Raw genomic sequence first — 18495 nt, forward strand, 5'->3', positions numbered from 1 at the left:
TTAAGCGGTGTGAGGCCCTTTAAGGCGCGGCCACACTCAGCATGGCGGCCTCAGTCGGCCTTCCAAGCGTGGCGCGGTGCGCGGGGGTGGGAGGGGCGGGAGGGACTGCGGTGCGACTAGGAGGGAATAATTTAAAGGGGCCGCGCCTGCGGAGCCGGGCGGAACGCTAGCGGTGTTGGCGCGGAGTGGACCCCGGCTGCGGCCCCTGGGTGAGTCTGGGTTTCCGTTGGCCTCGCAGGGGTGTCCCTTCAAGGGTCATTAGCGAGCCTCCGCTTTCCCACGATCTGTCCTCCGATTCCTGTTAACTCTAGACTTTCTGATGTTCCCATACCCCCACGTCTTGGCAGGTGTTTCCACACCGGTAGCCAGCTGTGCCCTGGGTGGAAGAGGACCGGCTACCCAGGACTTTTCCAAGTAACGACTCGCAGTCTCCAGGATTCCTATCTCCCGGTCCCCGAATTTCCATTAATACTCTAGCGGTGTCAGAAACATCCTCAGCTTCCCAGAAAAATCCCAGTAATATTCCAGCATCTCTCAGTATCTTCCAAGGAGCCCGGACGCCCTCCCCAGGACCGCTCTCATAAGCACCCCAGGAATGTGCCCACCCACCTCCTAGTTTTCCCAGCAGTAGTATTGTAATCCTCAGAATCTCTCAGTAACTTTCCAGTGACCCCCCCATCCCCACCCACTAATTCCAGCGTCTCTGGTTACGCCTCCCAGCAATGGCGCCACCATCGGTCCCGGAGTCCCAGTGATGCTCCGTGCCATAGAGCCCCCGTAACTTCACTACTACGTGATAGTAGATCCCTGGCAAAAACCAGCAGCGCCTTGCAAGCCCAGGCCACCCCAAGCATCCCAGGACTCTTCTGAAACGTGGGTATCAGACGCCTTCCGCGGATGCCCCGGCAGTACTCCCGTGCCTCCCAGCTCCTGGGTCTTCCCCGGGGCAGGCTTGGGTCGGGAGCCGAGTATCTAGGTGCCCACTCCCGGACCCCACGGTTTGCGGGCCCCAGTTTTCCTGGGGTGGGGCATTCAGTCTTCCACGGAGTAGGGGGTGCGGCCTGGGGGGTCGGGTGGTCAGGCTTGATCAACCCCGCAGAGGGCAGTGACCCGGGAGGAAGTCACCAGGTGCAGGGGACCGTGCCCTGCGGGGACCTGCCTGCAGGCTGCTGACAGTGGGTGCCGGGTCGGCCTTTGGCCCCGGAGTGGGGTTGGATGGGCGGGGCGTCTGGTAGGCCCTACGCGTAGGCGAAGAGAGCAGGAAGCCGGGCACTCGCCTCACCTCCTGGCCAGCGCCGGGAGGTCGGTTTGCTCCATCCCTTAGTACCGCAGCGCCCCTCTAGCCGCGCCCCTGGCAGGTGGAGACGCTTCCCCCCACCCCAGAGGGCGGGGCTTGAGCTGGGGGCAGGGCTTGAGGCAGGGGACGGGCGGGCCCAGATTGACGACTTGCACGGGTTCCTTCGACTCCTTGATTTCCCAGGCCTCCGGGCTACCAGATCGGCCGTCCAGCTGGAATCAACCGATGGAGGCTCCTCTGCAAACTGGAATGGTAAGGGGTGGGGCGGGGACCGGGTAGGTGCGGGCGTGGGGCGCCACGGGGACTACAACTCCCGGCGTGCTTAGCGCGCATTACGCGGCCTGGCGCTAACACGCTGCGTCCGCTCGGGCGGAACTACGCTTCCCGGCATGCACTGCGGGCCGCCGGGCCTCAGGGAAGAGTCGCGCCCCCGGGGAGGGAGCAGCGCTGGCCCATTCTGCAGATGGGGCCATCGAGTCACGGGCTGGCTACGAACTCCTCGGGGGCGAAGGTGGCGGAGAGGGATGGGTTCCAGGACGTCCCGGCGCCCGGGGAAGGCTCGGCGGGACGGATTTGCGGTGCGCAGCCAGTGCCATTCGTCCCTCAGGTGCTGGGCGTGATGATCGGGGCCGGAGTGGCAGTGGTGGTCACGGCCGTGCTCATCCTCCTGGTGGTGCGGAGGCTGCGAGTGCCAAGTGAGCTCCCGAGGGGCCCCTCTTGGGAGGCTGTGTGGTGGGAGGCCCAAATGCCCGGGTCCCGAGGCGGCAGAGATGGAGATTTGCTGGCGTCTGTTCGCGGTACCCCAGCTCTGGCAGGGTGGAGTCTGCACAGAGTTCGGAGTGCCTCTGTCCCCACCTATCCCCAGAAACCCCAGCCCCGGATGGCCCCCGGTATCGGTTCCGGAAGAGGGACAAAGTGCTGTTCTATGGCCGGAAGATTATGCGGAAGGTGAGTCCGGGACCCCTGGGGTCCGCCCTGACCACACAGAGGCCGCGCCCCTTCCCTATTTACACTTCTTAGTGTCTGCCACCGCTCCTTCCTTGATGGAGACCCTCTGGATCCGTCTGCCTCTTCTCCAAGGTCTGAATTCGCAATTGACCCATCTCCGCCTTCATTCTCCCAGGTGTCACAATCCACCTCCTCCCTCGTGGATACCTCTGTCTCCGCCACTTCCCGGCCACGCATGAAGAAGAAACTGAAGATGCTCAACATTGCCAAGAAGTAAGGCTGTGCTGGATGTGACCTGGTATTAGGGGTTATCTCAGGGGACTTTTGAGTAATCAACCCACACCAAAGTGTTGTGGAAGTCTTCCCATATTGGCTGGGCGCTGTGGCTCATGCCTGTAATTCCCAGCACTTTGGGAGGCTGAGGCGGGCAAATCACCTGAGGTCAGGAGTTTGAGACCAGCCTGGCCAGCATGGCAAAACTTCATCTCTACTAAAAATACAAAAATTAGTTGGGCGTGCTGGCATGGGCCTGTAATCCCAGCTACTCAGAAGGGTGAGACAGGAGAATCACTTGAATCTGGGAGGTGGAGGTTGCAGTGAGCTGAGATGGTGCCACTGTACTCCAGCCTGGGCAATAGAGTGAGACTCTGTCTCAAAAAAAAAGGGGGGGGAGGGGAGGGACAGCATTAGGAGATATACCTAACGCTAAATGATGAGTTAATGGGTGCAGCATACCAACATGGTACATGGATACATATGTAACAAACCAGCACATTGTGCACATGTGCCCTAAAACTTAAAGTATGATAATAATAATTTTAAAAAAAAGAAAAAAAAAAAAGAACTCATCACTTTATCCAAAAAAAAAAAAAAAAAAAGAAAGTCTTCCTGTATCAGGCATCTCTGGACTCTCCTCTCAGAGCTCTTCCACACCAGACATGCTGTCTCTAGGGTCTCTCTTCCCTGAGGGCTACCTCAGTGACGTTCTCCTTCCACTGGGGTATCTGAGCTATGTGTTCCCAAGTCAGTATCTCAGCGGTCTTGCCATATATTTAGTGGGGGGTCTACATCAGGGGTCTCCACGTAGGTTATTTCATGAGTCTCCTCACATGAGTGGTTTTCTTCCAGGGTACCTCACTGAGGTAACTGTGTTTCTTTTTTTTTTTTTTTTTTTTTGAGACGGAGTCTCGCTCTGTCGCCCAGGCTGGAGTGCAGTGGCGCAATCTCGGCTCACTGCAAGCTCCGCCTCCCGGGTTCACGCCATTCTCCTGCCTCAGCCTCTCCGAGTAGCTGGGACTACAGGCGCCCGCCACCACGCCCGGCTAATTTTTTGTATTTTTAGTAGAGACGGGGTTTCACCGTGGTCTCGATCTCCTGACCTCGTGATCCGCCCGCCTCGGCCTCCCAAAGTGCTGGGATTACAAGCGTGAGCCACCGCGCCCGGCCGAGGTAACTGTGTTTCTATGACCTCCTAAAGGGGCTATCTCCAGCCTCCAGCCTCTCTTCTCCAGGGGTTATCTCAGGCATCTCTCTACATCAGAAGGCATCTTTCCTATGTTATGGACCTTGGAGTTCTTCCCACACTAAGGAGGCTGTCTCAGGAGTTTCTATTCCGTAGGGGCTATCTTAGGAATTTTCTTGCACTAGAAATATAGGAAGGACGCGTCAGAGATCCCTGTTGGCAGCAAGGAGCTATCTCAGGGTCTGTGAGAAAGGCTCTCCAACCTTCTTTGCAAGCTGGGTGCTGGCTCTGGGATCCCCTTGCGTCATGGAGTCTACCTGGAGGTCTGCCTCAAGGGTTTCTTCATCCCAGGGCAGGGCTCTCCATGATCAATAGTCCTGCAATGGCAGGCCTTTCTTTTTTTTTTTTTTGAGACGGAGTCTCGCTCTGTCGCCAGGCTAGAGTGCAGTGGCGCGATCTCGGCTCACTGCAACCTCTGCCTCCCGGGTTCAAAAGATTCTGCTGCCTCAGCCTCCAGAGTAGCTGGGACTACAGGCGCCTGCCACCATGCCCAGCTAATTTTTGCATTTTAAGTAGAGACGCAGTTTCACCATGTTGGCCAGGATGGTCTCGATCTCCTGACCTTGTGATCCGTCCGCCTCAGCCTCCTAAAGTGCTGGGATTACAGGCATGAGCAACTGAACCCGGCAATGGCAGGGCTTTCTATGAGTTGAGTAGAAGGGCTATCTCAAAGTTCCCCATGATCAGTTGAGGGTCTGTACCTCAGGTTTCTCCACATCACAGGAGCTGTCTCTAGTGTTTGCACACTCTTAAGGGACTACCCTGATATCTTCATGATTGTCAGAGGGCTATCTTAACTTTCTGTGACCTAGGGAAGAGTTAGCTCAAGATCTCCCTGATCAAAAAAGAAATAATAATAACAATTATTATTATTATTTTGGAGACAGGATCACACTCTGTTGTTGAGGCTAGAGTGCAGTGGCACAATCACAGCTCACTGCAGCCTTGACCTCCTGGGCTCAAGAGATCTCTCCTGCCTCAGCCTGTTAAGTAGCTGAGACCATGGGCATGCACCACCACGCCTGGCTAATTTTTAAATTTTTTGTAGAGATGGGGGTCTCACTGTGTTGCCTAGGCTAGTCTTGAACTCCTGGCCTCAAGCAATCTTCCTGCCTCGGCCTCCCAAAGTGCTGGTATTACAGACATGAGCCACCACACCCAGCCAAAAAAGGAATTATATCTGAATTTCTTGATTTTACTGAGTTTAACCCAGGGGCCCATCCTCCAAGGTCTATCTAGGGATCTTTTGCCAGTGGAGGGTCTTTCTCAGCAATCACTGTGACTTGTGGGGAAGGGTTGTCCCAGGTCCACGATTAGCAGAGGGGCTGTCTCTGGATTCTCCACTTATAATGGGGGCTACTTCAGGGACCTCTGTGGCCGTCAGAGGAGCTGTCTGAAGGTTCTCTGAGACTGGGAGGAAGGTCTATCTCAGGAATGTTTACGTAGAGTAGAGAGGCTGTATCTGCGGTCTTCTCATATGTTGGAAGCTATGTCAAAGGCATACTCACGTTAAGGGGACTATCTCAGGAATCTACTCTGTGACTACTGGAAGGACCATTTCAGGACCCCCATGATAAACACAGGTACCATTTCTGGGTCTACCCTTATCTTGGAAGCTATGTCAGGGGTCTGCTTTCCTAAAGGGTTCAGCTTGGGCCTATGCCTAGTGGAGGGGCCATCTCAGAGAACTTTAGGTCTGGGGTCATAGGGTTTTTCCATAAAGGGCCAGATAGTAAATGTTTCAGGCTTTGCTGGCCACATATGGTCCCCACTGCAACTCTTCAACTCTGCTGCATGGGAGCAGCCATAATGATATGCAAATACATGAATGTGGCTTTGTACCAATAAAACTTTATTTACAAAAATAAATGTGTCCAGCCGGGTGCAGTGGCTCACACCTGTAATCCTAGCACTTTGGGAGGCTGAAGCGGGAGGATCACTTGAGTTCAGGAGTTTGAGACCAGCCTGGCCAACATGGGGGAAACCCCATCTCTACTAAAAATACAAAAAATTAGCCAGGCTTGGTGGCGCCCACCTGTAGTCCCAGCTACTTGGGAGGCTGAGGCAGGAGAATCGCTTCAGCCTGGGAGGTGGAGGTTGCAGTGGGCCGAGATTTCACCACTGCACTCCAGCCTGGGTAAAAGAGCGAGACTCCTGAGGCCGGTCGCAGTGGCTCATGCCTGTAATCCCATCACTTTGGGAGGCCGAGTCGGGCGGATCACCTGAGGTCGGTAGTTCGGAGAAACCCCGTCTCTACTAAAAATGCAAAATTAGCCAAGCACGGTGGCACATGCCTGTAATCCCAGCTACTAGGGAGGCTGAGGCAGGAGAATCGCTTGACGGCCGGCCTGATTTGGCCAGCGGGCCAGAGTTTGCTGTACGTGAGCCCTTGGGAAAGGGGTATGTGGGGGTCTTAGGTTTGCTGAGCCTTCTCCCAGTCCCCCTCACCCCCGGCACCCCTCCCCTCCCACCAGGATTCTGCGCATCCAGAAAGAGGCGCCCACGCTGCAGCGGAAGGAGCCCCCACCCGCAGTGCTGGAAGCTGACCTGACCGAGGGCGACCTGGCTAACTCCCATCTGCCCTCCGAAGTGCTTTATATGCTCAAGAACGTCCGGTCAGTGTTGGGGTGCAGGTGGGGGTGGAGGGCTGCAGACGTGGGGCCGCTCTGACCTCCAGCCTCTGTCCCCCACCGCCTGTCCAACAGGGTGCTGGGCCACTTTGAGAAGCCGCTCTTTCTGGAGCTCTGCCGACACATGGTCTTCCAGCGGCTGGGCCAGGGTGACTACGTCTTCCGACCAGGCCAGCCAGATGCCAGCATCTATGTGGTGCAGGACGGGCTGCTGGAGCTCTGTCTGCCGGGGCCTGTGAGTGGGCCTCCCCAGGGGCTGCTGCAGGAGGATGGGTGGTGGGGATGGACAGCAGACATTGGTCTGTAGAGCTGGTGGTCTTTGGACATGCGTCATCGGGAGTCGGGAACGGGTGACCAAGGACATTTGGGCTGGTGTGCATGGTGGCTCAGTAGTTACAAGTATTGAACGATGGGAGATGCCTGCTGGTTGGAAGGCTTGGTGGGTTCCCCTGAGAAGGGAAGAGGAGTGTCAGTGATCATTGGGATGGCTGAGGGGGTGACATGCCAGTCACCAGGGCGAGGCCACCGAGGGTCCACGGTCCCCTGTGTCTCAGGACGGGAAGGAGTGTGTGGTGAAGGAAGTGGTTCCTGGGGACAGTGTCAACAGCCTTCTCAGCATCCTGGATGTCATCACCGTGAGTGACCAGTTTCTGAGGCAGGGGGGCTGGGGTGCGAGGTCCCACCCAAGGGACTAGATTGAAGGAAATCACTGGGTCCCCAATCTCTGATTCATCCCTGATGCTGCCGATGGCCCCTCACGGGACTGGCGCCAGGAAGGATTGGGGTAGTAGCGAGGGGGGACTTGCAGCCCCTGCCCTTGTCTCTCTTCACGCCCTCCCCTCCCCCAGGGTCACCAGCATCCCCAGCGGACCGTGTCTGCCCGGGCGGCCCGGGACTCCACGGTGCTGCGCCTGCCGGTGGAGGCGTTCTCCGCGGTCTTCACCAAGTACCCGGAGAGCTTGGTGCGGGTCGTGCAGGTCAGTGGGCCTTCGCCTCCTGTCACCCCCCGAGGGACCCCACCCTGGCCCCCACCCATTCCAGGCTCCAAGGGGCCGAGGCCCAGCAGCCAGCAGGCACTGGAGCTGTGGTTATCGGCCTGGAGCAGCCAGACATCCGCAGCCGCAGACTCCTCCCTTAGCTGCCTCGCCCCATTTCCTCAGACTGTGGGTCTCTCCCTGGTTCCCGCCCCACCCCTTATGCTGCAAACTAGCCCGGCCCACCATCTGGTCCTGTCCCTGACCCCGCCCCATCTTATGGCCACGCCCCTGGAGCCCTGCAGATCATCATGGTGCGGCTGCAGCGAGTCACCTTCCTGGCACTGCACAACTACCTGGGTCTGACCAATGAGCTCTTCAGCCACGTGAGTGGGTGGCGGGGAGCGAGCACAGGGGGGATGGGGGCGAGGTCAGAATAGGACTCCCAGGACAGGCTACAAGCTGTTCTCTGCCCCCAGGAGATCCAGCCCCTGCGTCTGTTCCCCAGCCCCGGCCTCCCAACTCGCACCAGCCCTGTGCGGGGCTCCAAGAGGATGGTCAGCACCTCAGCTACAGACGAGCCCAGGGAGACCCCAGGCCGGCCACCTGATCCCACCGGGGCCCCGCTGCCCGGACCAACAGGTACCCAGGGACCCAAGGCCAGCCGAGCCCAATCTCCCAGGAAGCCCCATCTCAGTTCTTTTTCAGTTCTGCATAGAGTCAACCTGACCCTGTCTAGCCCCACAGGGACCCCATAGCTGGGCACCCAGGTCTGACTCCTATCTGGTACCCAGGAAGCTCTGGCCTCATCCCCAAGGACCCACTGGAATTGCTTTAACTAGTTCATCAGTCCCCAGCATCTCCTTATCTCCCAACCTGCTAATCCTCCTAGTGGCTCTGAGGGGCAGGAGCCTGAACATGTGTCTCCCCCAGGGGACCCTGTGAAGCCCACATCCCTGGAAACCCCCTCGGCCCCTCTGCTGAGCCGCTGCGTCTCCATGCCAGGGGACATCTCAGGTTTGGAGCACTGGGTCTGGGGGGAGGGCCGTGGAGCTTCCAGGTTTGAATCCAGGTCCACCGCCTGCCCATCTTGATTTTTTTAATCTGCGAAATGGGAACACTGCCAGTACTTCCCGGGGCACTTTTTTGTAGATATTCATCGAGATAGTGCTTCTCCCACCTGTGTTGAGAAGGATTCAGAGGGAGAGTGCAGGCGTTGATTAGTCATGTCTGCTACAGCAGTGGCCCATGGCACATTGGTATCCATTGGTCTCAGACTGCAACTGTGGTTACTCTCATCTTTTTCTTTTCTTTTGAGACCTGTCTCCCAGGCTAGAGTGCAGTGGTGCTGTCATAGCTCACTGCAGCCTCGAACTCCTGTGCTCAAGTGATCCTCCAGCCCCAGCCTCCCAAATAGCTGGAACTACAGGCCTGCACTGCTACACCTGGCTCATTTAAAAAAAATCTTACTCTCATCTTTATGGCTTTTGTTGCCCCCCTGCCCACCTGCAGGTTTGCAGGGTGGCCCCCGCTCCGACTTCGACATGGCCTATGAGCGTGGCCGGATCTCCGTGTCCCTGCAGGAAGAGGCCTCCGGGGGGTCCCAGGCAGCCCTCGCTCGGGTAAGGCCTGGGACCCTGGCCAGTGGTGGAGCCCGCAGGGGAAGGTGGCTGGGAGGGAGCATCAGGAGGTCACAAGCCTGCCCCACTCAGACCCCCACTCAGGAGCCTCGTGAGCAGCCGGCAGGTGCCTGTGAATACAGCTACTGTGAGGATGAGTCGGCCACCGATGGCTGCCCCTTTGGGCCCTACCAGGGCCGCCAGACCAGCAGCATCTTCGAGGCAGCAAAGCGGGAGCTGGCCAAGCTGATGCGGATTGAGGTGGGCAGCCGAGGGGAGCTGGGCACAGGGCGCAAGGGAGGCCTGGCTGCGCCCATCTCAACCCCCATCCCTCCCCAGGACCCCTCCCTCCTGAACAGCCGAGTCTTGCTGCACCACGCCAAAGCCGGCACCATCATTGCCCGCCAGGGAGACCAGGTGAGGCTGACCCCTGACCTGTAACCATGCCACCTGAGATCATTCCCTATGGCTTCTGTGACCTCTGATCCCTGCCCTTTGACTGTAAGACCAGCACCTTCTCCCATAGAAGCAGACCTTTCTCATCCTATCATTTCCAACCTCTAACCCTTGGGTTCTGTGACCCCCACCCCCTAACCCCACCCTATGTCCTCTGGACCTGTCAACCCTTCACCTGTGACCCCTGAACCTTTTGCCCTAGGACCCCAACTCCGAGATCTGTCCTGCCTGCCCTGTCTCTTCCTGTAATTCTGTTTTCTGAACTTCTGATCCTGCAGTATTCACTAACGTGTCTGCTTCTTACGCTGACCGCTGCCAGGATAGGGGCTCAATAAATGGCTACAAATCACCATCTGGCCCCAGAAGGCCATGAACCAGCCCTTGCGGTGGCACCCAGGATGTGTAGGAAAATGTATGCCACCATTCTGTCCACTGTCCATATGGGGAAACTGAGGCCCATCAAGGGTTAGTGACCCAACTACCAGCTGAAAGGCAGGAAGCCCCAGGGTAGGAGGAGGAGGAGGAGGAAGAAGAAGAGGAAAGTTGAAACCCACACACTGCCCCCAGAGTGTGGCAGATGATCTAGAAAGTTCTCTGCTTCCTCATCAGTGGAATAGGGTAATAAAGAAGAGATGCCCAGTTTGCAGAAACCCCAGTGAGACTTTTTTTTTTTTTTTTGAGACAGAGCTTCCCTCTGTCACCCAGGCTGGAGTGCAGTGGCGTGGTCTCGACTCACTGCAAGCTCTGCCTCCCAGATTCACGCCATTCTCCTGTCTCAGCCTCCCGAGTAGCTGGGACTACAGGCGCCCACCACCACGCCCGGCTAATTTTTTGTATTTTTACTAGGGAGGGAGTTTCACCGTGTTAGCCAGGATGGTCTCGATCTCCTGACCTCATGATCCGCCCGCCTCGGCCTTCCAAAGTGCTGGGATTACAGGCGTGAGCCACTATACCAGGCTTTTTTTTTTTTTTTTTTTTTTTTTTTTGTTTGTTTGTTTGTTTGTTTGAGACAGAGTTTTACTCTTGTTGCCCAGGCTGGAGTGCAGTGGCACAGTCTCAGCTCACTGCAACCTCTGCCTCCTGGGTTCAAGCAATTCTCCTGCCTCAGCCTCCCGAGTAGCTGGGATTACAGGGTTGTGCCACCACACCTGGCTAATTTTTATATTTTTAGTAGAGATGGGGTTTCGCTATGTTGGCCAGGCTGGTCTCAAACTCCTGACCTCAGGTGATCTGCCTGCCTCGGCCTCCCAAAGAGCTGGGATTACAGGCATGAACCACCGAACCTAGCCTACTGAGACATTTTTGATTGTTAGGATTTCACAGGGTGCTGTTCCTGACACCTGGTGGGTAGAGACCAGGGATGCTCAAATGTACAGAGCAGCAGGCCAGAACCATCCAGTCCATTATCCACAGTGCGGGGTTTGCAAGAGTGACAAGCGGCCAGGGAGGGAGTTTAGCAGCAGCTTACAGTGAGGAGGGGCCTGAGGTGACAGCGAGCTGTCATAGGCACTGGGACCCCAGCACTGCCCCAGGCTCGGGGGAGAGAAGCCTGGGGCAGGTTGGGGTGGGGTGGGAGCTGTGGCCCCACTGTTAGCCGGCTGGGGTGTTGCTGTGTCACTTGACCCAGTGACTCTGCTGTCCCCTTGAACCACCCATGGCAGGGATGGGCTCTTTTCTGGAGAGGAAGTCGAGGCTTTCGCCAGCTGTTCTTAGTATAGCTGAGGAAGTAAGTTTACCTCGTGGCTTCTTTGGGGGCCCCTGGGCCCTGCTTATCTGGGCGACTATTGACCACAACCCAGCTCTGGCCTGTCAGTGGACCAAGCTGGTCTGCAGCCCGTCAGAGCTTCTCTGGGTTGGCAGGACTTTTGTTAGGTACTCCTTGCTCTCCTGTGCTTCTCCTTGAAACTTTTTTTTTTTTGAGACGGAGTCTCGCTCTGTTGCCCAGGCTGGAGCACTGCAGTGCGATCTTGGCTCACTGCAACCTCTGCCTCCCGGATTCAAGTGATTCTCCCACCTCAGCCTCCCTAGAAGCTGGGACTATAGGCACGTGCCACCACGCCTGGCTAATTTTTGTAGTTTTAGTAGAGACAGGGTTTCACCATGTTGGCCAGGCTTGTCTCAAACTCCTGGCCTCAAGTGATCCACTCACCTCAGCCTCCCAAAGTGCTGGGATTACAGGCATGAGCCACTGCACCTGGCCACAGTCTGGAAATTCTGTCTTAGAAGGTTCCAGCATGTGTTTATATCTCCTGGGACTGTGCCTCACCCAGGGGTCCCTGCAGTGTTTTGGCAGGTGGAGCTTCACTGGGTGCCAGACAGGTTGGTGTGGTGAATAAAGAAGGAATCTCTCCATTTCTGGGCGGTTTCAGTTCCTTATTTATAAAGGAGTGGAACAGGAAGGTGTCTAGCTGGTCAGGCTACCCAAAAAAGAAACATGTGTTTATCCAGCATTTGCCCCATCTCAAACCGTGTGCTGCCGGCTGGACAAGAGGCAGGAAAGGGGCTGGGCATGGTGGCTCACGCCTGTAATCCCAGCACCTTGGGAGGCCAAGGTGAGCAGATCACTTGGGGTCAGGAGTTCGAGACCATCCTGGCCAACATGGTGAAACCCCATCTCTACTAAAAATTCAAAAATTAGCCAGGCGTGGTGGCGGGCGCCTGTAGTCCCAGCTACTCGGGAGCCTGAGGCAGGAGAATTGCTTGAACTCAGGAGACAGGTTGCAGTGAGCTGAGATCGCACCCCTGCCCTCCAGCCTGGGCGACAGAGTGAGACCCTGTCTCAAAAAAAAAAAAAAAGTGGGCAGGGAAAGCCCTTAGTGGTCCCTGCCCTTGGGCAGCCCACAGTATTCTGAGAGACATGACTCAAAGGATTACACAAATTCTTGTAAAATCATAAGTGCTTAGTGCTACAAAAGAGATGACCTTGGCACTACAAAGTCTGGCTTAGGGTGGCACCTCTAAGGGTATGACCTAAGAAGGAAGGAGGGGGAGGAACAAACTGGGTGCAGGTGGGAGGAAAGGTCTTTCTAGACAGAAGGAAGAGCTTGTGCAAATGTTGTGTGGTGATAAGAAATAGGTTGATCTCTAAGAAATAAAAAAGGAAGTCAGTGGGCCTCAAGTGAAACAATATTTTTTTGGGGGGTGTAATGGTTTTATTGAGCTATAATTCATGTACTGTACGATTTACCCATTTAAAGTATATACTTTAGACTGGGCACAGTGGCTCACGCCTGTAATCCCAGTGCTTTTGAAGGCCGCGGCGGGAGGATCTCTTGAGTCCAGGAGTTTGAGACCAGCCTGGGCAACATGGCAAAACCCAGTCTCTACAAAAAACAAACAAAAAAAATTAGCCAGGCGTGGTGGTACATGCCTGTGGTCCCAGCTACACGGGAAGCTGAGGCAGGCATAAGCCACCGCACCCGGCCATGCCCACCTAATTTTTGTATTTTTAGTAGAGATGGGGTTTCGCCATGTTGGCCAGGATGGTCTCAAACTCCTGACCTCAGGTGATCCGCCTGACTCAGCCTCCTAAAGTGCTGGAATTACAGGCATGAGCCACTGCACCCGGACTTATGTAAGGGTTTCTGTGTAGACATATGTTTTATTTATTTTTTTTAAAGGTGGAGTCTCATTATGTTTCCCAGGCTGGTCTCGAACTCCTGGGCCCAAATGATCTTCCCACCTTGGCCTCCAAAAGTGCTTGGACATGTGTTTTCATTTCTCTTGGGTGTATACCTAGGAGTTGAATTGCTGGGTTATAAGCCAACTCTATTTTTTTTTTTTTAAGAGGGAGTCTCGCTACGTCGCCCACGCTGGAGTGCAATGGCGTGATCTCAGCTCACTGCAACCTCTGCCTCCTAGGTTCAAGCAATTCTCCTGTCTCAGTCTCCCGAGTAGCTGGGATTACAGGCACACACTGCCACTCCCAGCTAATTTTTGTATTTTTAGTAGAGACACGGTTTCACCATATTGGTCAGGCTGGTCTTGAACTCCTGACCTCAAGTGATCCGTCCACCTCAGCTTCCCAAAGTGCTTACAGATGTGAGCCACCACGGCTCAAAGGGATTACAGATGTGAACCACCATGGCCAGCCTCTATTTTTAATTTTTTTAAGCACTGTGTTTTTGTTTGTTTGTTTGCTAGACTGTTTTCCAAAGCAGTGGCACCATTTGACATTTCCACTGGCAGTGTATGTGAATTCCAGTCTCTCCACATTCTCTCTAACACTTTGTAATTCTAGCCATCTTTGTGGGTGTGAAGTGTAGTATCTCATTGTGGTTTTGCTTTGCATTTCTCTAATGACTTGACGTCAAACAGCTTTTTATGTGCCTATTGGCCATTTCTATATCTTCTTTGGAGAAGTTTCTATTCAGATCTTTTGCCCATTTTACTCTATTTTTTTTAGAGATGGGGGTCTCGCTATGTTGCCCAGGCTGGTCTCCAACTCCTGGGCTCAAACTATCAAGCGATCCTTCTGCCTTGGCCTGCCAAAATGCTGGGATTGCAGGCGTGAGCCACCGCACCTGGCCTTTAATTTATTTTAGTGACGGGGTCTTGCACTGTAGCCCAGGCTGGAGTGTAGTGATGCTATCATAGCTCACCGCAACCTCAAACATCTAGGCTCAAGCAATCCTCCTGCCTCAGCCTCCAGAGTAGCCAGGACTATAGACACATGCTACCATGCCTGGCTAATTAAACAAATTTTTTTTTTTTTTGTAGAGACAGGGTCTCACTATGTTGCCCAGGCTGGTCTCGAACTCCTGGGCTCAAGCGATCTTCGCACCTCGGCCTCTCAAATGCTGGGATTACAGTTGTGGGCCACCACACCCAGCCCCTTCAGTATACTTTAAATCAGGGGTGTCCAATCTTTTGGCTTCCCTGGGCCACATTGGAAAAAGAAGAATTGTCTTGGGCCACACATAAAATACACTAACACTAGTTGGGCGTAGTGACACACACCTGTAATCCCAGCTCTTTGAGAGGCCGAGGCGGGTGGATCACTGAGGTCACGAGTGAGTTTGAGACCAGCCTGGCCAACATGGTGAAACCCCGTTTCTACTAAAAATACACAAATTAGCCGGGCGTGTGGCAGGCACCTTTAATCCCAGCTACTCGGGAGGCTGAGGCAGGAGAATCACTTGAACTCTGGAGGTAGAGGTTACAGTGAGCCGAGTTTGCACCACTGCACTCCAGCCTGAGTGACAGAGCAAAACACCGTCTCAAAACAAAACAAAAACAAAAACAAAACAAAACAAACACTAAAGATAGCTGATGAGCTAAAAGAAAAAAATCGCAAAAAAAATTTCATAATGTTTTAAGAAAGTTTATGAATTTGTGTTGGGCCGAATTTGAAGCCATCCTGGGCCACATGCAGCCCATGGGCAGCCGGTTGGGCAAGCTTGCTTTAAATCATCTGGAGATTACTTATAATACCTAATACAATGTAAATGCTATGTAAAGTCATTATACTGTATTATTTAGGAAATAATGAGGAAAAATAGTCTGTAAATGGTCAGTGCAGATGCAATTTTTTTTCCTGAATATTTTAGATCCAAGGTTGGTTGAATCCTGGGTATACGGAACATACATATATATATATATATATATATAGAGAGAGAGAGAGAGAGAGAGAGAGAGAGAGACAGGCTGCTCATCTATATATAAATATGTAAAAATATTTTTATATGTATTTATATTTGTATATAGATGCTGCTCATATCCAAAGTCTGTATTCTCTCCTTCATGTTTTTCTTTTTTTTTCTTTCTTTTTTTTTAAGACAGTGTCTCACTCTGTCGTCCAGGCTGGAGTGCAGGGGCATGACCTCAGCTCACTGCAACCTCTGCCTTCCCGGTTCAGGCAATTCTCTTGCCGCAGCTTCCTGAGTAGCTGGAATTACAGACATGTGCCACGACGCCCAGCTAATTTTTTTTATTTTAGTAGAGACGGGTTTCGCCACGTTGGCCAGGCTGGTCTTGAACTCCTGGCCTCAAGTGATCCCCCTGCCTTGGCCTCCCAAAGCGCTGGGATTACAGCCGTGAGCCACCGCGCCCTGTGCCTTCATATTTTTCTTAACCCTTCCTTTCTTCTTTAATTTTTTCCTGTGGGGGCACATTGACCTGAGCTGGGGTCCACGCTGTCCGGGTTCTGTGTTCATCACATCCCCTGCCCTCACAGGACGTGAGCCTGCACTTCGTGCTCTGGGGCTGCCTGCACGTGTACCAGCGCATGATCGACAAGGCGGAGGACGTGTGCCTGTTCGTAGCGCAGCCCGGGGAGCTGGTGGGGCAGCTGGCGGTGCTCACTGGCGAACCTCTCATCTTCACACTGCGAGCCCAGCGCGATTGCACCTTCCTGCGGATCTCCAAGTCCGACTTCTATGAGTATGACAGCCCGAGGTTGGAGTGGGGGTGGCACTCGGAGGACCCCAACTCGTGGGAGTGGCCAGAACCCCATCCCTCAACCTTCACTCCTGGAAGAGCAGAAGGGAGCCCCCATATCTGGCCTTCCAGCGCCGGTGTAGGACAATTTTGAGGCCTTCCTCTTTCATCTCAAGTCTGTTCCTGCAGGATCATGCGCGCACAGCCCAGTGTGGTGCTGAGCGCAGCGCACACGGTGGCAGCCAGGATGTCGCCCTTCGTGCGCCAAATGGACTTCGCCATCGACTGGACGGCAGTGGAGGCGGGACGCGCGCTGTACAGGTGCAGCTCCCACCGCGCTGCTCAGGCCCCGCCTAGGGGTTGGGACCTGGGGGTGGTCAGACCTTGCTGACCCCCACGCCCACTCAGGCAGGGCGACCGCTCCGACTGCACTTACATCGTGCTCAATGGGCGGCTGCGTAGCGTGATCCAGCGAGGCAGTGGCAAGAAGGAGCTGGTGGGCGAGTACGGCCGTGGCGACCTCATCGGTGTGGTGAGCGCGACCCCCACCCACTGACCTCTGGCCTTTTCCAGGCCCGTCCCTCGACAACGCACACACATCATCCCGGGTAATCCAGAGAGTGGTGAATGCAGCTCCCGACCTCTGACGTCACCCAGTCCACTCCCCGCCCAGACCTCATTTCGTCGGAAAAGGGGATTCCGCCTGTCGTGGATCCCTGTCCTCTCCCCCTGCCCAGAGCTCTAATGGGTAGCGAGCGAGGCTTGCTTCCCTACACCCCCATTGCAGGGGAGCCCTAGATGGGGCAGTACAGCCCCCTTTCCACCCATCTTCCGCCTCCCCATTCCCCACCCAAGCAGCCCCAATCATGCACGCGGCCCCCCAGGTGGAGGCACTGACCCGGCAGCCGCGAGCCACGACGGTGCACGCGGTGCGCGACACGGAACTGGCCAAGCTTCCCGAGGGCACCTTGGGTCACATCAAACGCCGGTACCCGCAGGTGCGGCCTGTTGTGGGCGGGGCAGAGAGGCGGAGGCGGGACCCCGGGGGGCCCGGGCCTAGTGTGTGGGCGGGGCTTCCAGGTAGGCGGGTCAAGGGCGGGGCCGAAGCGAGAGAGTGAGGGCGGGGGCTCTTAGGGGTGGGACCCAGGTAACGGGGACCCAGGAGCCCCGGCATAGGAGGGAGAGGTGGGACCTGGACAGCCGCTTCCCAGGTCTCACTGAAATGCCGACCTCCAACGCCCCCAGGTCGTGACCCGCCTTATCCACCTACTGAGCCAGAAAATTCTAGGGAATTTGCAGCAGCTGCAAGGACCCTTCCCAGGTGAGAGCCGGCCGGCCCAGAGCGTGCTGGGAGTTGTAGTCCGGCGTCCAGACCATGCTGGGAGGGAAGTCTTCTTTCCTGAGGGATGCTGGGAAATGGAGTTCCGCGAAGAAATCGTGCCCCTGAGGGTTTCAAACCCTAAGTAGGACCGAGGTGCAGAGCATTCTGGGGAATGGAGTTCGTGTTCCTAAGCATGCCGGGAAACGGAGTCCTCGACCCTGGGCGTGCTAGTTAATGGGCTCGAAAGTAAATCAGTGGTGCCGGAGAGGGAGTCTTAGGCGGTGGAGTCGGCGGAGTCTGCCCGGGAGTCAGGGCTTGCTGGGGAAGTCCACGGCCTGGACGTTGAGAGAAAGGGAGTCCTAGATCAGAATATGATGGCAGGGCCGGGCATGCTGGCTTATGCCTGTAATCTCAGCACTTTGGGAGGCCGAGGCAGGAGGATCGCTTGAGCCCAGGAGATTGAGTTTGAAACCAGCCTGGGCAACATAGTAGGACCCCCGTCTCTACAAAAATTTCAAACATTAGCTGGGCGTGGTGACACATGCCTGTAGTCTCAGCCACTCGGGAGGCTGAGGCGGGAGGATTGATTGCTTGAGCCCGGAGGTCGAGGCTACAGTGAGCCGTGATCGTGCCACTGTACTCCAGCTGGGACGACAGAGCTAGAGCCTGTTTCAGAAAAAATAAAACAGCAAACAAACAAAACTCCCCATACCATGATGGAAAATAGTCTGTGGATTGTTTAGGACTCTGGGCACCTTGCCTTCTGAAGTTACAGCATGCTGGGAGATGTAGCCCTCTGTCTCAGCCTGTGGCTTCAATGAGCTAGAACAGAATGGGGCGTGCGGTGGGGTTGGAGGCCTGCTGAAATGCGGGCCTGAGTTTCTACACTGTGGCGGCCAAATTCTGGGCCAGCGCAGCAACCTAGATACCCCTTTTCCCTCCAAGGGCTCTACCCAATTGGCCCTGACCCCTAGATCCTCCGAAGCGGGGGCAGGGCAGTAGTGGCAGAAAAGACATCATTAAGAAATTACAGAGGCTGAGGCCGGGCGCGGTGGCTCAAGCCTGTAATCCCAGCACTTTGGGAGGCTGAGGCGGGTGGATCACGAGGTCAGGAGATCGAGACCATCCTGGCTAACACGGTGAAACCCCGTCTCTACTAAAAATACAAAAAAAAATTAGCCGGGCGTGTTGGCGGGCGCCTGTAGTCCCAGCTACTCAGGAGGCTGAGGCAGGAGAATGGCGTGAACCCAGGAGGTGGAGGTTGCGGTGAGCCGAGATCGCGCCACTGCACTCCAGCCTGGGGGACAAAGAAAGACTCTGTCTCAAAAAAAAAAAAAAAAAAAAAAAAAA

The 18495-nt window shown here is 55.3% G+C and overlaps 1 protein-coding gene across 8 annotated transcripts in view; it reads left to right on the forward strand.

The window, feature by feature from the left end:
• The first annotated feature begins 93 nt into the window (after nt 1–93).
• Nucleotides 94–18495, forward strand: part of PNPLA6 (patatin like phospholipase domain containing 6) — a 27670-nt gene continuing 9268 nt past the window's right edge. For 2 of the 8 annotated variants that reach the window (XM_032169467.2, XM_032169469.2), the window contains exons 1-21: nt 94–209; nt 721–873; nt 1481–1549; nt 1905–1992; nt 2163–2245; nt 2421–2518; nt 6242–6382; nt 6473–6632; nt 6952–7032; nt 7246–7374; nt 7677–7757; nt 7851–8013; nt 8305–8388; nt 8884–8993; nt 9084–9251; nt 9330–9407; nt 15622–15827; nt 16014–16145; nt 16233–16356; nt 16709–16822; nt 17070–17145. In XM_032169467.2, the coding sequence (XP_032025358.1) occupies nt 1523–1549; nt 1905–1992; nt 2163–2245; nt 2421–2518; nt 6242–6382; nt 6473–6632; nt 6952–7032; nt 7246–7374; nt 7677–7757; nt 7851–8013; nt 8305–8388; nt 8884–8993; nt 9084–9251; nt 9330–9407; nt 15622–15827; nt 16014–16145; nt 16233–16356; nt 16709–16822; nt 17070–17145 (2143 nt within the window). In that variant the 5' untranslated portion in view covers nt 94–209; nt 721–873; nt 1481–1522. Of the gene's footprint in view, nt 210–347; nt 415–698; nt 874–1480; nt 1550–1688; nt 1993–2162; nt 2246–2420; nt 2519–6241; nt 6383–6472; nt 6633–6951; nt 7033–7245; nt 7375–7676; nt 7758–7850; nt 8014–8304; nt 8389–8883; nt 8994–9083; nt 9252–9329; nt 9408–15621; nt 15828–16013; nt 16146–16232; nt 16357–16708; nt 16823–17069; nt 17146–18495 lie in introns of those variants that run through there. The other 6 variants (XM_032169468.2, XM_058425166.1, XM_058425167.1 and 3 more) reach the window with 6 other exon arrangements.

Source organism: Hylobates moloch, unplaced genomic scaffold (assembly GCF_009828535.3).
Source record: "Hylobates moloch isolate HMO894 unplaced genomic scaffold, HMol_V3 SCAFFOLD_12, whole genome shotgun sequence".
NCBI lineage: Eukaryota > Metazoa > Chordata > Mammalia > Primates > Hylobatidae > Hylobates > Hylobates moloch.